The sequence below is a fragment of the Mus caroli genome, unplaced genomic scaffold (genome assembly GCF_978045245.1).
Source record: "Mus caroli unplaced genomic scaffold, Mus_caroli_1 scaffold_6, whole genome shotgun sequence".
NCBI lineage: Eukaryota > Metazoa > Chordata > Mammalia > Rodentia > Muridae > Mus > Mus caroli.
In genome coordinates, this window is record NW_028227261.1 from 139919651 (window position 1) to 139946258 (window position 26608).

At 40.2% G+C, this 26608-nt stretch overlaps 2 protein-coding genes across 7 annotated transcripts in view; both read left to right on the forward strand.

The window, feature by feature from the left end:
- Lrrc69 (leucine rich repeat containing 69) overlaps positions 1-11693 on the forward strand; it is a 146686-nt gene extending 134993 nt beyond the window's left edge. Inside the window, exon 9 of the mRNA XM_021160582.2 lies at positions 11524-11693. The gene's annotated coding sequence lies outside the window, so the exon portion shown is untranslated. The remainder of the gene's footprint in view (positions 1-11523) is intronic.
- Positions 11694-13905: 2212 nt separating this feature from the next.
- Slc26a7 (solute carrier family 26 member 7) overlaps positions 13906-26608 on the forward strand; it is a 122058-nt gene continuing 109355 nt past the window's right edge. For 5 of the 6 annotated variants that reach the window (XR_015047452.1, XM_029476358.1, XM_029476361.1 and 2 more), the window contains exons 1-2: positions 13906-14024; positions 14342-14574. Coding sequence is in view for 5 of the 6 variants with exons in the window: in XM_029476358.1 (XP_029332218.1) it covers positions 14382-14574 (193 nt within the window). In the remaining variant the exon portion in view is untranslated. The remainder of the gene's footprint in view (positions 14025-14341; positions 14575-26608) is intronic. The other variant, XM_029476359.1, reaches the window with a different exon arrangement.

Below are 26608 nucleotides of genomic sequence, written 5' to 3' on the forward strand. Positions count from 1 at the left end.
CTGTTTTTAGGATGGGCTTTAGAAAGCTTCAGTGATTGATTTCTGTGTTAGTGATCTCTCTATGTGCACTTGCTCTTGTGTATATGAACACTGTGCAACTCTTCTGTTATGTTCTGTAGAAGTGCTGCAGATAGGTTTGGAAGTGGCAGTCACCCATTTTCACCTCCCTTTCAGATTTATAAAATATCTGGTCCATTCTCAGGCTTCACAGGGCATGGCGGTGTTAAGTGTTGAAACATTAAGTGCTTTTAAATGAAACAGGCAAACCTGAACAAGAAGCCTGCTTTATCGTTTTAGATGTGAAATGATTATTTTTGAAAGCAACCTTCCACTTAGTGATTAGACATGCATTGCTAAGTACTCATTACCCAGCTGCTCAATTTTCTCATCTCTTCAACTAAAGCTCACCATGACAGAGCCATTACTTGGTCCATAGACAAGCTCAAGAGGTGCTGCCTAATATTGCCTGCTCTTAGTTCTTCATGCTCATGCTCACTGATACCTTGCAAATAGGCACAGAATGATCCTATGGCCTGGTTTCCCACAGCTCCTTTGGGCACTAAAAGCTCCATTAAAGGTCTTGGAGCATTTATATGGAGGGATTATAATTGTTTCTTGCCATTAATCTTAGCAGAGTTCCTTAAGCCTTAAACATGAACATCTAGAGGAAAAGAGGCCTTCAAGAGGTGGGAAGAAATATTAGTGTAATTATATCCTTGCTCTTGTTTAGGGCTGACTTCAGAAATGCTAGCATGCCTTGTCTAATAAAGTAACCACAGTCAACTCCTTACTCCTTCCTGTCTGGAGGAAATAAAAGAGGGAATTTAGAATTCTCAGCATCTAGGGATATTGTGAAACAGTGTCAACTGCACAAAACTAATGAAACATTTAGGTGAAGGGACGTCTGGGATGGAAAATAAAAACACAAAAGGGCTGGGAGACACAGAAACATGCAGCAATTGAAAATCACTGAGAATTTAATAGCATACCTAAAAAAGTACTGGCCCTTTAAAAGGAATGTTCCTGGCCTATTTTTGATATATTTCTATTTCTCCAAGCAAACTCAGGAAATACTTCTCTAGTCATTGATTAATAAGTCTCAAGGCATACCAGAGCTGACATATAATCAGTTCCAGTGCAGCGTTTACTTTGCTGTCTGTTGATCAGTAGTCCATGGGATTCTCACCTAGAATATTTAGAAATACATTTAAGTTGAGCCTAAGTAAAATCTCGCCCAGTGGCTATTTCAAATTGCTAAGTTCTTTCTTATATTTCTGGAAGTGCAAAAACTCTGCTCCTTTTTGAAAACAGAAAATTCCTCTTTTCACTGAGAAGTCTTCAGGACAGAACCCACAACAAAATATTGAGACATAGACATAGACATAAGACATAGTCTTAAATGAACACAGAAATGAAGTTTGTACTAGGCTATTACAAACTATAAATTAAGATATTTATCTTAATTTACATGCAGGATTCCACCCGCCTCAAAAATCACATCATCTCTTGACAGTGTGAGAAAGAAAATAGAAACTGCTAGCCTAAATGGAAGGGAAAAATTGAAGCTGGCAATTGAAGAAAACCTCAAGTTTCATATTTCCAGTTCTCCCCATGACTTCTGCCCTTTCTGCCAGTTTCCAGAGAATAATATAGTTAGTAAAAACTATGAAAAATCCTCAATCCTTGTGGCTAGTTTCAGAGTTAAGCTCTCCCAGGCGGCAGAAGAAGGTCTCTTCACCAGTGGGTTAGACTGTCAAGGGAGAGTAAAGAAGCACAGAGTGTACTCTGCCTCCTGTTGTTGGTGGAATGTGTGTTATCTCGATAAGACAGTGAGTAGATGCAACAGGCCATGGGAGCTGTTGCTCGCTGTTGATATCACGACTGACCTGAGCTTAGCAAATCTTGCCTGGATTAATCACCTTTATCAAGGTGATTTTAGCTGTTCAGTATTGGCTACGTAGCCACTAGGTGACACTGTTGCTTCAAGAATTAGTGTGGGAAGCACTCTTCTCCTTTTACAGGTTTCCATTCATTCTCCTGCCAAAGTTGTTGATGCTCACAAAGCCAAGAAGCAGCAGAATTAGAATTCAAGTCTTCCTTGATATCATGCTATTAACAGAGTGGTATCTGCTTCCAACGCTTCCCAGTGGCTCGTAGAGAACCTGTACTTTGCAGCTCTATTTCAAATCCAGTTTACTATATAAGAACAGTGGGGCTACACATTTAAACTTGTGTTCTGGATAAACAACTTTTCAAAACTGCGTGTTCAGTACAAATGTTTCAATTTCAGATAAACAACCAATGCATTTGGGTTCTTTTGGGATTGTTTTTGTTTTGTTTTTGTATATATATATATATATACAAAATATATATTTTGTCTCAGTACAATGTACAAAACATATATATATGTCTCAGAATTTCATGAGACATTTCTGACACAAACTTATTCCTCGTGTTTTTAAAATTCAAATTCACTAGGTATTCTGTATTTTACAGGATCTGAAAATGATCCTGTATCTTCTATTTTAACCTTAACTATTTTTTAATTAATCTAGGAAATCTAGGAAAATTTACCCAATTTCTTTCTGCTCGGCCTCTCTCTGCTCTCTATTTTTTCTCTTTGTCCATACGAGGATACTGCCAATAAGACACCGTTGCAGCTCTGTCTTTTCCCTTCCTCTTGTCTCCCTAGCATTGCTCTCCCATCATTCAAGTGCTTGTCATGTTTGCTCTGTTTTCTCTGTATCTGAAATAGCAAGTGTAGATGTCTGTCTTAAAAAAGCCTCCAGCTTCATTACACTCATGGAAACAAGCCCTTCTGTCTTAGCACTCATTTTTCTCCAGCCAAAGGGGTCTATTTTCATTACCCATCACATTGTAAAACTGCTTCCCTCAAGATCGCTGAGCAACTTTCTAGATGTTAAAACCCATGCTTCTTTAATCATCCATCTTTCCTACTCCCTCCCTTTTTGAAAACATTCCGTATCAAAGCCCTTATTAATATTATTTCTCTTGGTACTACTTCTCATAGCTTCACCATCCTTTTCTTGAGAGTGATTGTTAGGTTTTCAGTTTCTCTCATAACAGTATCATTAAAAACCAAGCCATGTAGAAACTTTCCTCATTAGCATTCTCTGATTTTAAATATTTTTGCTTGGAGACTGTTTGTGAACTTCTCTACTCCTTTTTGTTTTCAATCTGATGGTATTATCAACTTAATGAATAAGTGTCTTCAAGAGACCTAGAGATTAACAGAAAAGGGAAATGTACTCTATTTTCTTATCTCATTTACTTAAATTGATCAACCTACAAGTGAAAAAAATAAATAGAAGATACATTCTCATGCTAGGATTAGCCATTCCTTCCTCGACTGCATCATACTCATTTGATAAACTGCACCCACCCTAGAGATACTTGCCAGTGCTCCTAGGAATGGATCTTGAGTACAAAAAGGTTTTTGTTAATCTCATATCGAGAGTGGGCCAGCATATTCCGAGATAGCTTTATTGAGGAGTATGATATAGTCACTTTTATTCTATTCTCATTTTGGAGCATTTTTTATTGAATATATGGACTGGAATATAGGAAAGTCAGTGCTTAATTGTACCATATTCTTTTTTTTTAATTAGGTATTTTCCTCATTTACATTTCCAGTGCTATTCAAAAAGTCCCCAATACACTCCTCCCCCCACTCCCCTACCTACCCACCCCCACCCCTTGGCCCTGGCATTCCCCTGTACTGGGGCATATAAAGTTGGCAAGTCCAATGGGCCTCTCTTTCCAGTGATGGCCTACTAGGCCATCTTTTGATACAAATGCAGCTAGAGACAAGAGCTCTGGGGTACTGGTTAGTTCATAATAATGATCCACCTATGGGGTTGCAGTTCCCTTTAGCTCCTTGGGTACTTTCTCTAGCTCCTCCATTGGGGGCCCTGTGATCCATCCAATAGCTGACTGTGAGCATCCACTTCTGTGTTTGCTAGGCCCCGGCATTGTCTCACAAGAGACAGCTATATCTGGGTCCTTTCAGCAAAATCTTGCTAGTGTATGCAATGGTGTCAGCGTTTGGAAGCTGATTATGGGATGGATCCCTGGATATGGCAGTCTTTAGATGGTCCATCCTTTCTTCACAGCTCCAAACTTTATTTCTGTAACTCTTTCCATGGGTGTTTTGTTCCCAATTCCAAGAAGGGGCACAGTGTCCACACTTTGGTCTTCGTTCTTCTTGAGTTTCATGTGTTTAACAAATTGTATCTTATATCTTGGGTATCCTAAGTTTTTGGGCTAATATCCACTTATCAGTGAGTACATATTGTGGGAGTTCCTTTGTGATTGTGTTACCTCACTCAGGATGATGCCCTCCAGGTCCATCCATTTGCCTAGGAATTTCATAAATTCATTCCTTTTAATAGCTGAGTAGTACTCCATTGTGTAAATGTACCACATTTTCTGTATCCATTCCTTTGTTGAGGGGCATCTGTGTTCTTTCCAGCTTCTGGCTATTATAAATAAGGCTGCTATGAACATAGTGGAGCATGTGTCCTTCTTACCGGTTGGAACATCTTCTGGATATATGCCCAGGAGAGGTATTGCTGGATCCTCTGGTAGTATTATGTCCAATTTTCTGAGGAACCACCAAACTGATTTCCAGAGTGGTTGTACAAGCTTGCAATCCCACTAACAATGGAGGAGTGTTCCTCTTTCTCCACATCCTCGCCAGCATCTGCTGTCACCTGAATTTTTGATCTTAGCCATTCTGATTGGTGTGAGGTGGAATCTCAGGGTTGTTTTGAGTTCATTTCCATGATGATTAAGGATGCTGAACATTTTTTCAGGTGCTTCTCTGCCATTCAGTATTCCTCAGGTGAGAATTCATTGTTAAGCTCTGCACCCCATTTTTTAATGGGGTTATTTGATTTTCTGGAGTCCACCTTCTTGAGTTCTTTACATATATTGGATATTAGTCCCCTATCTGATTTAGGATAGGTAAAGATCCTTTCCCAATCTGTTGGTGGTCTTTTTGTCTTATTGACGGTGTCTTTTGCCTTCCAGAAGCTTTCTTAATTTCAAGTATCAATTCTTTGAGGGTCAGTTTAGAATTTGAGCTCTTAGCCCTAGGTTTTAATTACTCCTCAGATCCCAACTGTGTACATTTCCTAAACTATGATGTCTCCTCATTCTTGGGACTTTTGTCGACTTGGGCAGTCCACAGATGTTCATAGATAGCTTATATGTTATAAAACCTTCTGACCATCCTGGATACTTATAAAGCAGGCAAGCAGAACAGTAGCTTCAAATGTAAGACTAGTCATCATCTAGGAAATAGCAGGAGTAATGATATTTAGTTCAGGTGAAGTTTTCTTTGAGCACAGGATAGTAGATGGCCAATAGAGTTTTCTGTTAGCACCTAGAAGGATTGACAGATGTGTGAACAATGGGCCACTGAGAACATTTATGTTTTCTCCTTTTGACACAGTCTCAAAGTACACTAGGCTGCCATTTTCCCAGATTGGATAGAGACTCATAATTTGTTAAAGGTGGTTTATTGGTAAGATGAAGGAGAATATTTCTGCTAAGGCAATTGTTTAAATTAAAACTCTCAGAACAATAAATATAAATCCACACCACTCTTGTGGTCACTCCCACTAATTCCCATGCCAGATCAGACACTTTTAATATGTTCATGCAGACTTTTTTTTTTTTTTTTTTTTTTTTTTTTTTTTGGTTTTTCGAGACAGGGTTTCTCTGTATAGCCCTGGCTGTCCTGGAACTCACTTTGTAGACCAGGCTGGCCTCGAACTCAGAAATCCGCCTGCCTCTGCCTCCCAAGTGCTGGGATTAAAGGTGTGCGCCACCACGCCCGGCTCATGCAGACTTTTAACACTGAACATGAGTGATTGTTTTAGAATCCATCTTGATATTATGTATTTCGGAGTTCAAGCTTAAGAACAGATTCATCTGCATTGACACAGATGGAAATGTATTTGGGATGTCATTAACTTCAGGGACTAAGTAGATAAATTTACAGAAAATTACAAGCTAGGTAAGATTGTTCACCCTAGGAGAAGAAAATACTTCATTCTAATTGAATAATAACGGTAAATAAGATATTTATGGCATTATACATTTATATATTAATGTTTAAAGGTACATTAAAATCTCAGTTTGAAACTGCTGAAAGTCTCAGACATGATTCAAGTTATCTTAGCAAACAGTGAAAGAAATTTGTGATAGCTAACAGAATTTATCGGCGCCTCTCCCTTATGCCAATCATTGTCCTTGGTGCCCACTTATCTCAATGTTCTTTTCAAAGACCTTGAGAAGTTGGCATTTGGTTTTAGCTTTGCTTGCCAAAGCTGTACTAGTTGGTAGTCTGACTCCATAACATAACACTTCAAATATTTTTCTGTATGTTCCTTCTGACACAAATAAACAGCGATATTCCTTGCAGGTTGACTTATTGCCTGAGCAGATGAATTTTCACTAGCAATAAATATTGCCATTTACATGCAATGAAAACTTTGAAATTTCTAGAGTAAATTTCAGCTGTGCTATTAATTAATGAGGAAACTAAAATATCTGGCACTTTACCTAATTGCTGTTTTATTGATTGAAATGAATGAAATTCTTTGTTCAAGATCTAAAAGTCCTTGAATGTATTGAATTTTTATTGAACTTAAAATGTCTTGAGGACACGTTTATATTTTAAAGCATTATTCATTTATTATTGTTTTAATTTTAATGTAGATGTGTATGTGCTTATGTAAGTTAATGTGCATGAAGGTGCCTGTGGAGATCAGAAAAGGCCATTGCATCCCCTGGAGCTACAGTTTTGGGCATTCATAAGAAGCTTCAAGTATGTGCTGGGGAATACAACTGGGTCCTTTGGAAGAGCAGTACATGTGTGTAACTGCTAATTCATCTCCAGCCACTCCAGCTGTGTGAATTTAAATAGCTACTATAACTATACATGTTTTCTTTTTATACCGCTTTTGTCTCACTGACACCTAGTTTGGCTTCTGTAGACAAATATGAGTGCTGAGAAGTCCTGATTATTGTTTTAAGTATTGTTTGGGGAATTAGCTCATATCTGATTTGTGTTGACAATTGTGGAATCAAAATCATCAAGTAAAATCAAGCTCAGAAGAAAAAAAATACATTTTAAAAAAATTTATGGCCTCAGTAAAGTCTAACTGTAGTGTTGCAACCATTTACTAAGTGATCAATTAGTCTAGAAAGCTAGACATCCTGAAACTTTAAGTCAACACACAGAGGTAGAAGGTAAGACTACTCAAAACATGGATTTGTTGTGGATTTGGACTCATGTAAAATTTGATCCAATAAAACCTCTTTGGATCATGGGAAACATAGCTGCCAAAACTTGGCATCATTCAGACTGGTTTGTTGACACTGGAGCTCTAGCAATTTATTTATAAGGAAGTAATAAATGTGAGTTTAAAGCTTACACCGAGACTGTCCCTGGGTGTTATTTGAAGTAATAAAAAGCTTGGTAACTAGACTGTCCTTTTCTAGAGAAAATCACATTCTTGAGCAAGAGGGTTGTTGAGGCTGTAGCAAAGGCTTCTGTTACATTACATGACATACACATAGTGGACCATGATGCTAAGCTATGCAAAGTAAAAACATTTTATAAAAGGAATAAGGATAACACATGAAAATGAAAATTAGCAGTATAAGTATAGAACACTTTTTTGTATTCAATACTTCTCTATACTTTTCAGAAGTTTATTTTATGATCATTATTTGATGATTCAGCAATCAGGAAAATGAAGAAAAATATTGGCAAAAGTAAATAGTTATTGGAATTCTTATCCATGCATCAGTTCCCTATATTTTTTCATTTATCTTGACCTGAAGGGTACAAACTCATCAAGTTTTAAAGTCAAATCAGGAGCTTTAGTTTTACATTTTTATTTTTATTTATTTATTGATTGAAATACTGAGTATTGAATCTAGCACCTCACATGCACTAAGCAATGAGTCTACCACTAAGCTGTATCCTCAGGTCTCTTTTTACTTTTCTATTTTGAGAGAAGGTCTATATCAATAAACTGTCTAGGCTGGATATCAATTTGTCATCCTCTTGTTTCAATCTCTTAATAACTAGGATTAGAATCTTACACCACCAGGCAGCCTAGAGCTTTGCTTTGGTCACTGAGACCGAGTGCTATATGTATATAAGAAAATGATTTGGTCAAGGTCAACTCTGTAAGTCACCTTTTGGTCTCCAGATGGAGCTATTCATGTTGGAAGGAGGAATTGTAAGAATTAATGTCCGGGGGCTGGTGAGATGACTCAGCGGATAAGAGCACTGACTGCTCTACCAAAGGTCCTGAGTTCGAATCCCAGCGACCACATGGTGGCTCACAACCATCTGTAATGAGACCTGACACCCTCGTCTGAAGACAACTACAGTGTACTTATGTATAATAATAAATAAAATAAATAAAATCTTTAAAATCTTTAAAAAAATAAGAATTAATGTCCCGATTCTTAGTGCTGTCTCAGATCTGCTACATGAAGCTCAAATCATCTTCCAGAAAGCTATGAAGATAATAACTATGTTGTTGAGTCCTCTTAAATAGGGCAGAGTACTAGGTGCTAATTCAAGTTCCTGTGCTAATGAGGCAAGATCCATATTGATTTTGGATTTCCCTTAAAAGTAAGTCAAACACTATTGAGAAAGTGGGGAAATTTATGTTGGGGAACTGATCCAGGTGAAAAATACAAGATTAATGGAGTATTTTTAGCTAGTTCCCCTTTGAGTAATACTAAGTTCCAAATAATCTCTTTTTTCTCGATGATTGTTATTCATTCCAAATGGAGGCTATGTATTGAGAGGGAGAGTCAATGAAGTCTTCGGAGAAATTTTACTGTCTTTTTTACTTTTTATTGAAGTTATATGACCATTGAAGACAGCATACTTGATTTGATATGAATCCTTAAGACACATTTTAGACACTATAAAAACATATTTGACCATGGCTTTTTTTTTTTTTTTTTTTTTTTTTTGCATGCAATGGCTGGAGGAGGATGTCAGTTGTCCTGATTTAGACAGGGTCTGTCTTTGAACTTGAAGCTAGGTCAGAGGTGAGAAACCTCAGTGATCTTCCTAACTTTTTCTTCCTATAGCACTAGGGCTATAACCACAGTTGTCACATAATACAAAATAATGGCAGAATGAAAAGAAAATAAGGAAAACAAACAGGTTGGCAAGTTCTATTTAATTAAAGACATCTAGTTAAGCCTGTCAGTGATCATTCTTGTCATCAGTTTTGCTCATTGTTGGCGAGCTCACTGTTGGACTGTCTGGTTATGAGAAAACTTTGCAGAATTCAGGACTGCAATTCACTTATGTATGTTATGGTATTTAGGAAATGAACAGCTCCTAGGAAAGATAAAGAACTATATTCAGAAATTATAGCATTGAATGAATTGAGCATGAAAGTGAGAGTCTGTAATATAGTTCAGAAGTTAGGATAAACGGCAATGAGTAGAACTCTGAAATAGTGGGTCTTGGCTTACCAATTAGGTAAAAAAAAAAAAAAAAAGTTCTAGTAGTCAGGTCCAAAAATTAGAAGAGGTTGTTTTTCTAAGCTTAGGCAAATTAAAACTAAATTTGGGTTAAAGGTTTATGCCAATCTGTGTAAAGTTTGCATTAGTTAGAAGATGGTACTGAGTTTAATTGACATAATAAAAGCTTGCCCATATGTGGATACATTGCTGTGCTGGCTGTATGGTTTAGTGAATGGTTTCATTCCTGCTTCCTCTTTCTCTAGCAGATCGAGCCTTGTGTCTGTCTTTTTATTAGAAGTACCCAAGAGCTGAAGGGGTCTGCAACCCTATAGGTGGAACAACAATATGAACTAACCAGTACCCCCAGAGCTCATACTCTAGCTGCAAATGTAGCAGAAGATGGCCTAGTTGGCCATCATTGGGAAGAGAGGCTCCTTGGTCTTGCAAACTTTATATGCCCCAGTACAGAAGAACACCAGGGCCAAGAAGTGGAAGTGGGTGGATAGGGGAGCAGGGCAAGGGGAGGGTATAGGGGATTTTCAGGATAGCATTTGAAATGTAAATGAAGAAAATATCTAATAAAAAATTGAAAAAAAGAGAAAAGTTAAAAAAAAAGAAATACTATATACCAACCTCATGTGGTAGGCATGAGTTAGAAACTGCTGTGACCCATGCTTTGTGAGTCTGTATTTCCAGTATAACTTGGATGGGTATCTATCAGTGCTTTTGGTGTTCCTTCCCTGCACAGGTGAGGCACCATGCTGAAATCAAATTTCATATGCCAATCTTTACGTATGTCTCTCAAAACCCAGGGAACGTGATCCAGTTTATAGCCAGCTTAATATTTCTCAAAAGACTCTGACCTCACTCAAGCCTGGCCCGGTTCCCTTATATGTCATAACGGCTTTGAATGCACTCAGTGCCAGCCCCCCACCCCGTGAAGTCTCCAGCCAAGAGGGATGCTGCATCACTTGTGCCTTCTCCCTTTGTGCATGTCCCATTCAGTTTTTCCTTCCCAACAATCCAGCTTCTATATTATAAAGAAAAGGACTGTGTTAATAACAAGAACATTTCTTAGATTTTGAAAGGGCAAGGAAGAGTTGAGCAAGCAAAGACAAAAGCTCTCCCTATTTTTTTCACTTGTTTTCTCTCTGCATACTATCTCTATGCTTTTAGAGCACAGTGTGGCAGTTATGCTGCAACAGGCTAAGTGATCCTTGAGCCATTGTAGGAGGACTATTGTATTCATCACTATCTAGTGGGTAATATGTCTGTAGTTTCTTCCAGTTGATCATAAGGAAAAAAGAAAATGATATGAATAAGCCCTATTTATAAAGAATTTACACTATGAGTGAGTCAGAAGAAAATCGTAAGTGGAAGATGTAAAGCCAGGAGGGGAAAAAAAAATCATGAAAATGACTTCAGCTCTCTATCTGTGAAGGCTACCTGAATACTAACCCTGTAACAGGATCAGAATGCTGTGGAGCCAGGGAAGTGTTCATGGAAGATGTAGATTTTCATAAAAGCTCCTCCATATGTGGATGCATCTCAATGTTGGCAGTAAAAGATGTGATGTCAGTACGTGGCAGTTCATTAACTCTTTCTTGCTGGAACACAAGTGTCTGGGCAGGATGGGATGAATTTGCCCTCAATGGTAATGAAATTCCCCTGTTCCTTAGCATCTAACTCTTTCTGTGTGACTTCATTATTAATTTACCTCCCCTCCCCCCGATAGAATGTTAGTTATACCTTTTCCTGTTTCCTTCATTAACTATCTTCTAAAGCATACGTAATACCTACGATCTCCTTCCTTTCCTCCTCCGCGGTGACTGATTACTGTGCACTTGTTGGGGGAGAGTTTATGATGGGCTAGTTGGGAGCAGCAGGCGGACAGGAGAATTCCATTGTTTTTGTTAATAGGTTTGAATTTAACAGAGGTTACAGAAATTTAGACATGTTAATGATGTCATTCAAATGATGTTTTAGGAAGAAGAGCTCTCCTGTTGGTCCATATCTGAAGTAGAAGACAGTCAGAAAATCTTGTGATGTCTATAGGTGCTCGCTGGACATTCAGGGAAGAGATGGCCCATATGGGTAGTATATAGTATTGAACATCAAAGTACCTTCAGTCACTGAAACTTTCAAATAAATGTTATGACTCCTGAACTTTATGTGCTGGCCTAGTCATTTTGAGACTTTCATGTGTGTGAAGAAATTCCTCATAAAACTCTCTTTGTTTGGCATTACTGATTACAAATAAGACTGATACCGTGCTGTGGAGCGGGGTTTAGAAAGTACACAAGGAGCTAAAGGGATCTGCAACCCTATAGGTGGAACAACAATATGAATTAACCAGTACCCCGGAGCTCTTGACTCTAGCTGCGTATGTATCAAAAGATGGCCTAGTCGGCCATCACTGGAAAGAGAGGCCCATTGGACATGCAAACTTTATATGCCCCAGTACAGGGGAATGCCAGGTCCAAAAAGTGAGAATGGGTGGGTAGGGGAGTGGGCGGGGGGAGTGTATTGGGGACTTTTGGGATAGCATTGGAAATGTAAATGAGGAAAATACCTAATAAAAATATTTTTTAAAAAGGGAGCGAGGTTTAGACAGGGTTTAAATAGTGTGTCTGCACACAGGCTTGGAAAGATATGGAAGTTGAGCTCCAGATTTAAATGTTAGGATTTTTAGGAAACATTTATTCTCTTAGGAACTGTTTGGTGAGCCATTCAGTTTCTCTCTCTCTCTCTCTCTCTCTCTCTCTCTCTCTCTCTCTCTCTCTCTCTCTCTCTTCAGCCTAGGTTTGAATTTTTTTTTTTTAATTTCATGTTTATCTTAGGAAACTAACACACAATGAGTGTGAACATAATTCTTGACTTTTGTGCACACATGCTGAATAGAGTACATGCACTAAAGGGAGAGACTGCCACGCAGGAAGGAAAGCCAGCCTATAGTTTCTTACTGTGTGCATTTGCATTTATCTCCTCAGGCTATTTTTAGATCACACAATAAGTTTAAAATGCTACCATTTGCAGCTTCCTCTCTGAAAGAGATTCTTCCCTTCTCCTTCTCCCTCTTTGTTTTGCTAGGGAGTGAACCAAGGGCCTCATGCATGGTAGGCAGGAACTATTCCACTGAGCTTCATCTCAGCCCTAAGACTCCTCTTCTAACCTTTAGCTTGACCCTGAGTTAGAAATGTATTGAAGTGTTAGAAATGTCATGTCATGAAAATAACATAAAAATACAGAAAAAAACTCATACATTCATATAAATGTATATCTCTAGATCTATTTAGGATTCATGGAGTTTGAAAAAAAAAGTATTGCCAAGTATTACATATGTTACAAACAAGGGACATATTTTTGAAGTTGAGAAAGTAGCTCTTTCTCTTAATGTAATTAATGGGAAAAAGCATAGCGGGAATCCTGTAGAGAATAGAGGGTCTACGTTCTTACTGTTGTAATAGCTTCCAGCATCTGATGTCTAATCTCTGGACAAACGGACATTAGAAAGCACTGTAAATAACTACATGCATGCTTTTCTTTCTTCTGGCTTCACAGTTTTAGTTAGAATATTGGCTTTTTGGGTTAATTCCAATGGTTCAGATCATAATACAGATTTATTCTTCTGGAGGCTGTGGGAAACAATACTACAATAAAATCTTTGACAGTCTATTCTGTTATAAAATGTAACACTAGCTTTTAAAAGAATGCTCTACTAAAAGTTATATCAACAAACATACTATTACACACATACACACATATGTGCACGCACGTGCACACACCTGTGCCTCTTCAAACAATAGTTTTAATGATACTGAATTTCTCAATAAATTTTATTTACAATGACATAAGTGTGTTAATTAAAAACATAGAGAAACAATCAGTAAAAAGTGAATGAGCAGAGACAGGAAGAAAAATAAACTCTAGCCACAAATATTTGCTCATTGTGATACTTAAATCCTTAGCCCAGGAGATGAAATTTCAGTTTGTTTATAAGAACTAGCTGGTCCTTTCTCAGATGGCACAGTGGTTATCTGAATGTTTTTTCTATGAATGAAAACTTCATATTCCAGAGAATAGAATGACAAGGACTCATGTAGTCCCCTATCATGTTTCCGACTTTTATGGAATTGGCAATTTTTAGTGATGTAGGAAATATATACCTCACAAAGAAGTGTGGCTGTAGCATATTCTGTACAGAAAATCCTCTGGCAGTCGGGACTTCGCTTCTGCTTGTAGGGAGACACTGGACTGGCTGGATCCTTCCTGGTTTCATTAGCATAGCCCAGCCCACTTCCACCACACGCCCAGAACTACCTCATTAACCATTGGGAATGCAGCCAAAAACATAAGACGACAGTGAATATAAAGGGAATTACTGGCAAGGGAGCTGTAACTATCTCACCACCGAACCTATTACTTTTCCAAGTTCAGAAAAGTATTACAAGAACAAGAACCATTTCTTATTCAGATAAGAATTCAAGGTTTGAGTCTATAATTTTTATCTAGAATAATTAGCTGAACCACAGTAAAGCATACAGCTCAGTTGCATCCATTCGTGTTTCTGTTTCTCTCTCTCTCTCTCTCTCTCTCTCTCTCTCTCTCTCTCTCTCTCTCCCTCTCTCTCTCTCTCTCTCTCTCTCTCTCTCTCTCTCTCTCTCTCTCTCTCTCTCTCTCTCTCTCACTTATTTATTTTCTGGATAGCTTTGACATTGTAAACCACAGACGATTTGGAGCCTGGCATCGAAAGGAGGTGTTCTCCAACTTTTTTTTTTTTTCTCTCTCTCTCCCTTGCTTGAAGAAGTTGACTACTACAGGAGGGAATCTGAAAATCTGAAAAAATGACGGGAGCAAAGAGGAAAAAGAGAAGCGTGCTGTGGGGCAAGTTGCACACTCCCCACCGAGAAGACATTAAGCAGTGGTGTAAGAGGCGCCTACCTATCTTGGAATGGGCACCGCAGTACAATCTGAAGGAAAACCTGCTTCCAGACACTGTGTCTGGGATAATGTTGGCAGTTCAACAGGTGGCACAAGGTAAGTGTGCGTTTGGGTTTACAGTCTTGTGCAGAGTAGATGTTACTTTGCTTCTTGGATGGGGGTTATGTTTGAGGGGTGACAGTTTAGCTAGTGAAGCAGACTTAATAAAATGGATATTAATTTTAGGAAAATAAGCAGAGTAGATGTTTCTGTGTGTGATTTTCCTAATTGCTTTTAAAATTACTTGGCTTTTTACCTACCCCTGGCTAGGAGTTAAGCAATTAAGCAGTAACCCTTGAATGGAATTACATATTTTGCAATGTTAAATTTCATATTGGTTCAGAGTAATGGATCAGTGATTGTAAAAAATGAGCTTTTATAATTTCACTGTGCTGACATAATTTCCCACCTTCATCAAATCAAGCTATAAAACATTTCCTGTTCTGAATACAATTGCTCATGAGCCCAATTAGCAGCACACAGTTACAGTTACCTGCCGTAGCCATGGGACTTGCAGAGAACAAAGCTTTTTGTGCATAAAGGAGGCTTATTGCCAAGATCACTACTTGCAAAGCGAATCCTGCATCCTCAGAGCTTGTGTGGACTGCACTGTGTGTGTTTAATTCTGACGTGCAGTCCCTACAGAACTCGTGTCTCAGTGAGAAATATAACATGCTAAAACGTCCCCAGAACAGATTTTAAAAAATGACACTCGTATGTGTGTGTGTGTGTGTGTGTGTGTGTGTGTGCGCGCGCGCGCATGCATGTGTGTGTATGTGTACCTCCTTTCCTTAAAGGTATGTCCACACGAGTTTTGGCTGATTCAGGTAGTAATGTTCTACCTGTAGCCAGAAAAGGAACTGATTTCTCAACTTCCCAGCTTTAAAGCTTTGGACCAGCTTTCTTGGCAAAGACTCCTAGTGATTATATTTCCATGCAGTCTCACTACCTCCCTGGCTTTAACTATTATTTCTTCTGTTCAATTATAAGTATGCTTTTAATGAAATTATTCTGTAGCTGGAACAAACTGGTTTGTGAATTTGTGTTTTCAGTCTGATTAGGAACATCTGCATGGGGGGGGGGGGTTAAGGTCCACAGTGCTATCTTTATGGAATACAATTTTACTGCTTAACTCTGCGTTGTATTTTTAATGACCATCTTGCCAATAGCAAAAGTATAGCAATCTTTAAAAAATAAAAAAAGTAATAGCAGACCTGGGCATCCCCTGCCTTTCTTTTATTTGACTTTAAATTACAGATGAAACATCCTATGTCATTTGAAAATTTAGCTGATGGGCTTAAGCAAGTTTTCTGTCCCCAGATGTTTAGTTTCACCATATCCCACAAATTTATTTTGCTGTTATTTAATATAAAATAAAAGTGGAATAATTACGATTTTAGCAGTAGTTGTCTTTTTATGTTTGAAAAGCACCCAGTGACCAAGAACACCCGGGAATGCGATACCGCTAGCTCCCTTAGGCTCGCCATTAGGATATGGCTTTTGTGTAAGCCTTTGGTACTTAGTTTGGTTTAGCTTTTGGGAGACTTTAATGATCATGCATTACATTGATTAGGAAGAAGTACATTGATAAGCTGATGAGAAGCACTTACTTAGCCTGGTTCCATGAGAAGTTTGGATCCGGTCACATGTTCTATATGCGGACAATTACACTGCTAGGAAGACTCTTGGTGTTTTTTCTGTTGTCAGGAAAGATGAATTCTTGCAAAGGGCTTTTTCAAATATGCATTTCTAATTCTTTTTCAATCTCTTCTATTGAAAAGAGTTCAAAGGTAAAACATATATTGTAAGGGGCCCACTATTTAAGAGAATCCAGAGTTAACATTGCCTTGCCATTGGAGCCTTAAAGCAGTCAGTTTCTCAGGCCCTCATACCTGAGAAGCAGAGGAGTCAGAACTCCTCCACTTCCAAAGCCAACATGCTCAACATTTTCATTTTATTCTCTATACAGCCAAAATCATCAGACCTTTTGTAATACCAATGTTATTTGTAATAGGAGAGGTTTTGGAAAAGTTGACTGTCTGTCTCTGCAAATAAGGTCTATCTTCAAGTTTCATCTCTGAGGTTTTGAGTCAAAGTAGAAGTGACAGGAAAAGCTGTCCCACCTAGGGGAACAAGCAGACAGTGACTCCCTGCTGCTGTATGTTGATGCTTGGTATCACCCCTAGTATAAAGGGGACTTAGAAGGTAGAAGGAATAAAGCTTGTGCTTCTACCACAATGTGAACAATAGAAACAGATCCTTTTTAACTACTACTGATATGTGAAGCAATGCTCTGAATTCAATGTCTTCAGGATCTATAGGTCCTGAAAATAGATACAGTTCTACTAGAAACCACTCTTGCTTTCTCTGTCTTTAGAAATGAATTTAAAATCAAGCTAATGAAAAGTATCCTGAGTGATAAAGTGTGAGATAGGTGTTATTCATTAAAAACAATTTATTATTTATTTTATTTATGTGTGTACTGTAGTACTGTAGCTAACTTCAGACACACCAGCAGAGGGTATCTGATCCTATTATGATGGTTGTGAGCTACCATGTGGCTGTTGGGACTTGAACTCAGGATCTCTGGAAAAGCAGTCAGTGCTCTTAACCACTGAGCCAACTCTCCAACCTTGTGTTATTCATTTTTATATACACCTGACTCCTATGTCACAGTTCCTCTGACCTGTTCTTATAGATCCTTCTGATTTTATCTCCCTCCTATTTATTTGGTCTTCTCTTCTAAAGAACCTGTGTAGATTTTGCCTCCTCTGCTTCCAATCAGACATCTCAGAGACTTTTATCATATATTCCAATCTTAGACACTCCAACCTTAGCCCCATCCTTAAAATCACTGTAGACAATATCATCTGCATAAAGGATTTGGCCACTATCACTAGCTAAGGATGCTTTCTTTTCAATCTGAGAACCATCTATTAATCCACACCAACCTAGACTCTTCTCAAGCACAGCAGATGTTGGAGCACACCCTATCACAATGGAACTGGTCCAGAAGCCCAACACAGGGAACATTTGATCTTCTAAGACCAGCACACTAGATAATGTCACCATTCTAACATCATCCTACAGTGAGTAGTAACAATAGGAAATTTTACGCACAAATATACAATGTTGCCAATAGATCTCTTGGCATATATACCAGAAAGGGAGTCAAAGAGTCTAAGTAATTTGCCTGAAGCCACATAAAAGATAAGTGTTCGAGAATGTTTGACCTCAAATAACCTGGCTCCAGAGTACCCTGCTTGCTTTTGTACCCAGCCTTCTCTCAGAGCAAGTCATGCTTGGCATTCTGACCTTCCCCACACCCTCACCTTCAACTCCTACTGTAAGACAGCCTCCAGGTTCTTCCCTTTTGTTTTGGTCCTCTAGTTATTGTGATGAGTTTGTGACTTCTGGGAAAATACCACAGACTCAATCCAGCTATAATTAAAGGATGTATTGATTGATTAGCTGCTAGCAGAATGATCATTCTCTGAGGCAATTTTGAGATTGCTGCCAAGGAGGGGTATGGGGATGGACTTTCAAAGGGGAAAACACATGAAGACCTTCAATCTCTATGCAAGCCAAGCAAAACCTGTTCATTTCTGCCAAGATACACTGTTAAGGCAACTCAAAACAATCTTTCGGTATCTGTGTAAGCAAGTTACAAAAGAAAAAAAAAAGCAGTTAGTCATATATGTATCAAGAAGACAGTTATGTCTGTACATTTTCCCGTGGGTATCACTCAGGGTTACTGGGAACTTATCTTCCAAGGACTCAAGTCAGAGACAAGTGGTGAGTATGAAGATGGATGCCTAACATAAAATGGAGTTTCTTTAGCCATAACATTATCTTTTCAACAAAGATAATGAAGAGTAGCCTTGCTTCATGTCCTTGCTACTCTTTAATGGACTAAATTACTTAAATCATTTTCTGTGGCTATCCATTGTCTGTTTTGCATCCTGTAGATCTTCTGTTACACTGCTGTCATTACAACAACAACAACAACAATAATAATCTGACCATATTGCTTCCCTGTGCATAATTTTTGATGTTCTTCTTTCTATTTCTGCTAAAATAAAAAAAAATCTACTCACTCAGAACATCTCACTAAATGGTTAATCATCTGGACCTCACAAAAGGAGCACTAAAGGAGCTCTCTCCTCTGAGAATCCCTCTCAGTCTCCTGTGAGGAGGCATGTTTTCCTCCTCCTCCTCCTCCTCCCTTTGTCCTTTCTACATATCTCTGTGATAGGCTCTATTTAATTCATGGCATTGTAAACCTCTGATACAGTGCTTTCCACAGTCTGTAGACTCTGAAAACAAAGACAGTGTTCTCCTCTCTGTATATTGCCTAGCACAGGGGAGTAGTTTTTAAGTAAATATTGAAAGATTTAAGGCATTCCCCAAGCTATCGGTTGTCCCACTGTGGCATGTGGACACTGTAGGAAAGATGTTGAATTCAATTTAAATCTTATGCCTTAAAAATAAATGTAAGAAATATACCAACAGTAAAGGCATAAAATGTGAGTAACTGGGACTGTCTTTCTTCCCTTTCTTGTATCCTTCCAGACAGATCTGTTAAAGTTTTTCTCAAGCAGTGTCAATTATTTAATTTTTTTCAAAACAATCTTTTTGCTAATTCTTTGTGAACTTCATACAGTGTATTTTGATCATGTCTATGTCTATTTCTTCCTCCAAGCTTTCCCCAAATACCTCTTCCCCAATTTCAACTTTCTCCATCTCTTTCTATTTCTCTCTCCTTCCTTCCTTCCTTCCTTCCTTCCTTCCTTCCTTCCTTCCTTCCTTCCTTCCTTCCTTCCTTCCTTCCTTCCTTCCTTTCTTTCTTCCTTCCTTCCCTCCTTCCTTTTCTCTCACTCTTCAGTCTCCCAAGTCCAGTTGTTTTGGCTGACCACTCCTGGGTGTGAGGCCTGTGTCAAATAATGCTAATTTTATTGTCTGACCAGGACTAACAAGATGGGCAGCTTATATAAAAATTCAAACTCTTAAAGAGAGGGAGAATGTGACAATACAGTCCTACATCCCCATGTGAAGGAGCTATTCCTCACTGTACTCCGACAGGGTAGTTCTTTATTTTTCTTTATTTCTTCCTTTTTTACCTTTAATTAGATATTTTCTTTATTTACATTTCAAATTGTATCCCCTTTCTTCATTTCCTCTTCGACCCCCGCCCCCATTTCCCTCCCTCTGCTCACTAACTCACCTACTCCTGCTCCCCTGTCCTGGCGTTCCCCTACACTGGTGTATTGAGCCTTTACAAGACCAAGGGCCTCTCCACTCCTTGATGTCCCACAAGGCCATCCTCTATTACATATGCAACTGAAACTTTGAGTCCCACCTTGTGTATTCTTTGGTTGGTGGTTTAGTCCTTGGGAGCTCTGGGGGGCGGGGGGGATACTGGTTAGTTCATATTGTTGTTCCTCCTATGGGGCTGCAAACCCCTTCAGCTCCTTGGGTCCTTTCTCTAGCTCCTTCATTGGAGTCCCTGTGCTTAGTCCAATGAATGACTGTGAGCCTCTTTTTCTGTATTTGTCAGGCACTGGCAGATCCTCTCAGGAGACAACTATATTAGGCTCCTGACAGCAAGACTTGTTGGCATCCACAATAGTGTCTGGGTTTAATGTCTGTATATGGGATGGCTCCCCAGGTGGGACAGTCACTAGATGACCTCTAAGAAGGACTGAAGTATCTACACTGTGGTCTTCCTTTTTTTTTTTTTTTTTCTCCAAGACATGGTTTCTCTGTGTAATCTTGGCTGTCCTGTAACTCATTCTGTAGACCATGCTGGCCTCGAACTCAGAAATCCACCTGCCTCTGCCTCCCAAGTGCTGGGATTAAAGACGTGTGCCACCACACCCGGCCGTGGTCTTCCTTCTTGAGCTTCATGTGGTCTGTGAATTGTATCTTGGGTATCCCAAACTTCTGGGCTAATATTCATTTAACAGTGAGTGCATACCATGTGTGTTCTTTTGTGATTGGGTTACCTCACTCAAGATGATATTTTCTAGTTCCATCCATGTACCTAAGAACTTCATGAATTCATTGTTTTAGTAGCTGAGTAGTACTCCATTGTGTAAATGTGCCACATTTTCTGTATCCATTTCTCTGTTGAAGGCCATCTGGGTTATTTTCAGCTTCTGCCTATTATAAATAAGGCTGCTATGAGCATAGTGGAGCATGTGTCCTTATTACATGTTGGAGCATCTTGTGGGTTTATGCCCAGGAGTGGTATAGCTGGGTCCTCGGGTAGTACTATGCCTTATTTATTCTTTTATTTCAGAGTCCAGACTTTATCCTCTTCCTGGTCCACCCCTGACTGTTCCACATTCCATACCTCCCCACCCCTGCCCTATCTCCACATGGATGCCTCTCCCCCCTTCCCCCACCAGGCCTTCCAACTCCCTGGGGCCTCCAGTCTCTTTACAGTTAGATGCACCGTCTCTGACTGAGTCCAGATCCGGCAGTCCTCTCCTGTATATGTGTTGGGGGCCCCATATCAGGTGGTGTATGCTGTCCAGTGTCTGAGAGATCTCAGGGGTCCAGTTTAGTTGAAACTGCTGGTCTTACTATAGAGTTGCTCTCCTCCTCAGCTTCTTGCAGCTTTTCCCTAATTCAACCACAGGGATCAGCAGCTTCTGTCCATTGGTTGGGTGCAAATATCTGCACCTGACTCTTTCAGCTGCTCCTTCAGTGGGCAGTCATGATAGATCCCTTTTTGTGAGCACTCCATAACCTCAGTAATAGTGTCAGGCCTTAGGGCCTCCCCTTGAGCTGGATCCCAATTTGGGCCTGTCACTGGACCTCCTTTTCCTCAGGCTTTCCTCCATTTTCGTCCCTGCAGTTCTATCAGACAGGAACAATTATGGTTCAGAGGTTTTGACCAGTACTATGATGTGGCAACCTCATCCCTCCACTTAATGCCCTGTCTTTCTGCTGGAGGCGGGCTCTACAAGTTCCCTCTCCCCACTGTAGGGAATTTCATCTAAGGTCCTTCCCTTTGAGACCCTGAGAGTCTCTCACCACCCAGGCCTCTGGTACATTCTGAAGAATCCCCCACCTCCTACCTCCCAAGGTTGCCAGTTTCCACTCTTTCTGCTGGCACTCAGGGCTTCATTCTTGTTCCCCCACCCAATACCTGATCATGTTCCCCTCTTCCCTGCCCTGTCCCCTTTCCCACCCAGATCCCTCCCTCCTTCCTTCTTTCCCTCCTCCTGTGATTGCTTTCTTTTCTCTCCCAAGTGGGACTGAGGCGTTCTCACTTGGGCCCCTGGGCTTGTTAACTAACCTTTCTGAGTTCTGTGGATTGTATCCTGGATATTCTGTATATTTTTCGTTCATATCCACTTGTTCATGAGCACATGCCACGCATGCCCTTTTGGGTCTGAGTTACCTCACTCAGGTTGCCTTCTCTTAGAGGGAGAATGTGGCAACACAGTCCTACATCCCCATGTGAAGCAGCTATTCCTCACTGCACTCTGGCAGGTAGTTCTTAAGTCTGCCATTCACTCACCCACTGGCACAGTCCCAGCATTCCCACCACCTGCTCCCCCCAGGCAGCTAGGTTTGTTTCCTCTGCCAAGGAACTTCCCTCATGTCTGTGGCAAAATGCTTTGAACCAACCCTTAAATAAAACATTCATAGGGGTATTATATAGACTTAGGTTCTTAAACGACATCGATGGAAACTGAAGGCTTGGGAATTAGGCCAATATATTCCTATATTGATCACGTCTTCCTTATCTTATACATTTTTGTTGCTTATCTTTCAGAAGGCAAGGAGAGATCCCACAGGTTTTACCAGATTTCTTCCCCTTCTCCTCCTCCTCCTCCTTCCTCCTCCTCCTTCTTCTTCCTCTTTCTCCTTCCTCCTCCTCTTCCTTCTTCCTCCTCCTCCTCCTTCCTCCTCCTCCTCCTCCTCCTTCTTCTTCCTCCTCCTCCTTCTTCCTCCTTCCTCCTCCTCTTCCTCTTCCTCCTCTTCCTCTTTTTCTTCCTCTTCTTCTTGATGTTCCACTCTTTTTATTAAAATTTAATTTTATTTTTAGTTCATTTTTTGCACTCCATATTCCATTCCCTGCCCCTTCCCTCCCACCCTCCAACTGTTCCACATCTCACACCTTCTCCCCACCACACCCCATCTCCACATGGATGTCCCCACCCTCCACTCCATCTGACCTCTAAACTCTCTGGGGCCTCCAGTCTCTTGAGGGTTAGGTGCATCATCTCTGAATGAACATAGACATGGAAGTCCTCTACTGTATGTGTGTTGGGGGCCTCATATCAACTGGTTGTATGCTGTCTGTTTGGTGGTCCAGTGTTTGAAAGATCTTGGGGGTTCAGATTAATTAAGACTGCTGGTCTTCCTATAGGATCACCTTTCTCCTCAGCTTCTTTTGGCCTTTCTTAATGTCTTAGTCAGGGTTTCTATTCCTGCCCAAACATCATGACCAAGAAACAAGTTGGGGAGGAAGGCATTTATTCAGCTTACACTTCTATACTGCTGTTCATCACCAAGGAAGTCAGGACTAGAACTCAAGCAGGTCAGAAAGCAGGAGCTGATGCAGAGGCCATAGAGAGATGTTCTTTACTGGCTTGCTTCCCCTGGCTTGCTCAGCCCGCTCTCTTATAGAACCAAGACTACCAGCCCAGAGTGGCCCCACCCACAAGGGGCCTTTCCCCCTTGATCACTAATTGAGAAAATGCCTTACAGTTGGATCTCATAGAGGCACTTCCCCAACTGAAGCTCCTTTCTCTGTGATAATTCCAGCCTGTGTCAAGTTGGCACAAAACTAGCCAATACACCTAATTCAACAACAGAGGTCAGCTGCTTCTGTGCATTGTTTGGGTGCAAATATCTGCATCTGACTCTTTCAGCTGCATGTTGAGTCTTTCAGAGGGCAATCATGATAGGTCCCTTTTTGTGAGCGCTCCATAGCCTCAGTAATAGTGTCAGGCCTTAGGACCTCCCCTTGACATGGATCCCACTTTGGGCCTGTCACTGGAACTTCTTTTCCTGAGGCTTCTCTCCATTTCCATCCCTGTAATTCTTTCAGACCGAAACAATTATGGTCAGAGGTGTGACTGTGGGATGGCAGCCCCATCCCTCACTTGATGTCCTGTCTTTCAGATTTCTTAAGGGTGAATTGCCTCTCACCAATATAAAACTAAACACTGATGTATTCATTTCAAAGAAGAAAAAGCAAAATAAATTTTATGTCCTTATTTCACCACAATAAAATATTTTCTGGAAACTTCTTGCAGGTGTAAAATAGTTTTCAAATTCAGGAGCTTTGTTATTTATTTCTGTTACCAGGCAAGAACTACTCATTAAGGCAGTGTTCATTAATGGATGCTAAGAAAGCCTGTTATAGCTTGTGTTTTGTTGTTATAATAACAGATACATAGATTTTGTATTGCTACCAAATGCCTTTTATAGATAAGCAGATATCTGTAGTGACTACAAGCCACTGGAATTGTTATCCACATGACTGGCAAGCCAGTAGGTGTAACACTGGTCTGCAGTATATGTTGCTTCCATTCTAGCCTGTATGGCTAGTATGGAGTGACTGCGACATGGAAAGTCAGGCACAAGAGAAGAAGCAAACTTAGAGTGCATCACTTATCCTGTAAGAACCACAGCTAATGAGAATGGATGCAGGACTGTTTAGCTTGTACTTGAGGGACCATCTATAGTTTTCCCCCCCAACCCATGAAAGCCTGAGGCTGTAAACAATCACCTGATGTTTGTATCACAATGTTTTGGGTGACAAAACAAAGATGAATAGTCCTAATAATTATGGAGACTAAATGGCAGCACCAGTACTAAGACAGATACCTGGAAGCCAAGCTTCATTGTACTCCCAAGATGAGGCAGATTTCATGTGGGATGAGAAGTGGAAATTCTTGAATCCTCCTACACTGGAAAGATTAACAACTCATCTGGGGATTCTCCCTAACATGTCTCTGCTTCAGGAACACAGCATCCTAGCATTAGTGATACATTTCTAACTCAGCTCCCTGAATTGTGATGTCTACCTGCTAGAAATCCCTCTTCATGAATAATGACACCCAGGTACTCCCAAGGAAGTCTCAAGCATAGTGTCTGTGTCCTCTTAAAAATTCTACAGAGGACCCACCACAGAAGATCTAGTGATACTTTGCCAGCTTCTCCCTCTCCACCCTTTCCCCCGTCCCATGTCTTACTCCCAAATGATAGCTCCAGATTTCATTTAGCACTTCTGACTTCATTTTTCCTCAGTGTAAAGTAATGATTATCCAGATATTAAAGGATCACTACTAAGGCAGTTCTTTCAAAAATGTTTAAAACTATATGCATGAAAGAGCCAGGACTTTCCTTGGTAGGTGTTGAAAATGTGACACAATTTGCAATAATTGTACTAAGTTGAGGACCAAGGACAATGGCGTTTGTAGCCTTTACTATATAAATATGGCATTCATCCTTGATGCTTTTAGTACCTGTACCTTACCTTTGCTTAGAGGAAGAAAGCTTAATTTCATTTTCAGTACATGTAGGCTAAGTGAGATCTTACTTCTGGCTTTAGTAATAAAGTCCATTTTTATCAGAGGCCTGATTGTATCTAGAGTAGACTCTCTCCTTTGTGGGCCAATTGGTACCACACTGAGTGCTGAGAGTTTAAAAATGCTGGTATCTGGATATCATCTTAACTATATGATGTTTTCACAGAGGTGGTACCTGGGCCTAGAGACACTGCCTGAATGATGGCTCTCTGTCCCTCCCCTCCCCTCCCCTCCCCTCCCCTCCCCTCCCCTCCCCTCCCCTCCCCTCCCCTCCCCTCCCCTCCCCTCTCCTCTTCTCTCCTCTCCTCTCTTTTATGAGTGTCTGTCTCTGTCTTTCTGTCCCCCTCTCCCGCTCTCTCTGCTTTCTGTTGTTGACACAGGTACTCCTATGCAGTGTTGTGGGACACTGGGCCCACTTACAATTATGTTACATTTGGCTTATATTAACTATGGCTCAAGACTTGGTGACTGGCACATTGCCACATTTCTGGACAATGTCTAATTCAGGAAAAAGAGCTGCCCTCTACACATAGGGACAGGGGTTTACAACATGGCAGACTAGTCATTTATCATTTTTACATGGTAAGGACAATAAAAATAACTATGTGGTTCAGTAAGTTAGCCTGGGAACTGCTACACGTGTGGACTTCATGAAAAGATGACTCCCCTCATGCTGGGGCTGATGACAGGAAAGCTAATGCACATAGATGTCTTCCAGGGACCCACAACCTTGAAGATGAAGCCAAAACAACAAAGGTCAGAACAGAGAGAAACAGCCTTGGAGACACACTGTCTTTTTATTGGCATGCAGGCACTTATTTTATTTGCTTATCCTGGTTTTGTTTCTTCTGATTGTTAGTGACACGTTTTAGTGCTATCACAAGCTAAGTGTGTTAGACAAATTGCTTCTATCTTATGAAACCCATCAGGACAAATATTATTGTATTTTATAGCTCCATAAGATTCAGACTTTGTGGCTCAGAACTATTGCTTTGTTACCTCCAATTCTTGCATTGCTAAGACAGATTCCAGCATGAGCAAGGATTCAGTCTGTGCTAACACTGTGTGTGTGTGTGTGTGTGTGTGTGTGTGTGTGTGTGTGTGTGTGTGTAAAATACAATCTGAGTGAGGAGGCTCTTAGGCTTTCCCTTGTGTTGATCTCTTAAGCTTCCATTTCTTACAATGGCTTGTGCATATTGCTTGTTGGATAAGGCCCACTCTTTGTGGCCAAAGCCAGAAGAAAGCTCTGAGGGTAGAGAGACTACATTTACCCTGTGCCATTGTCCTTTCCCCAGCAGGTCTCTTACAGATTGTTGGAATATCTTAGGATGGGAGATGGAGGGGGATACCTGATTTAATACTGGCCTGAGCACCTATGATGAGTTTACCAGTTAGCAGTTATGATAACAGGAAAAAGGATTTGATTGAGACTTAGTGATTAATAAGAGGGACAAAAAACATGTCCCAGGCTCAGTGACCAGTACTAAGGACCCAAAAGTCTTTTTTATTTTGCTTGGTCCCTTCTGTCAGAACTC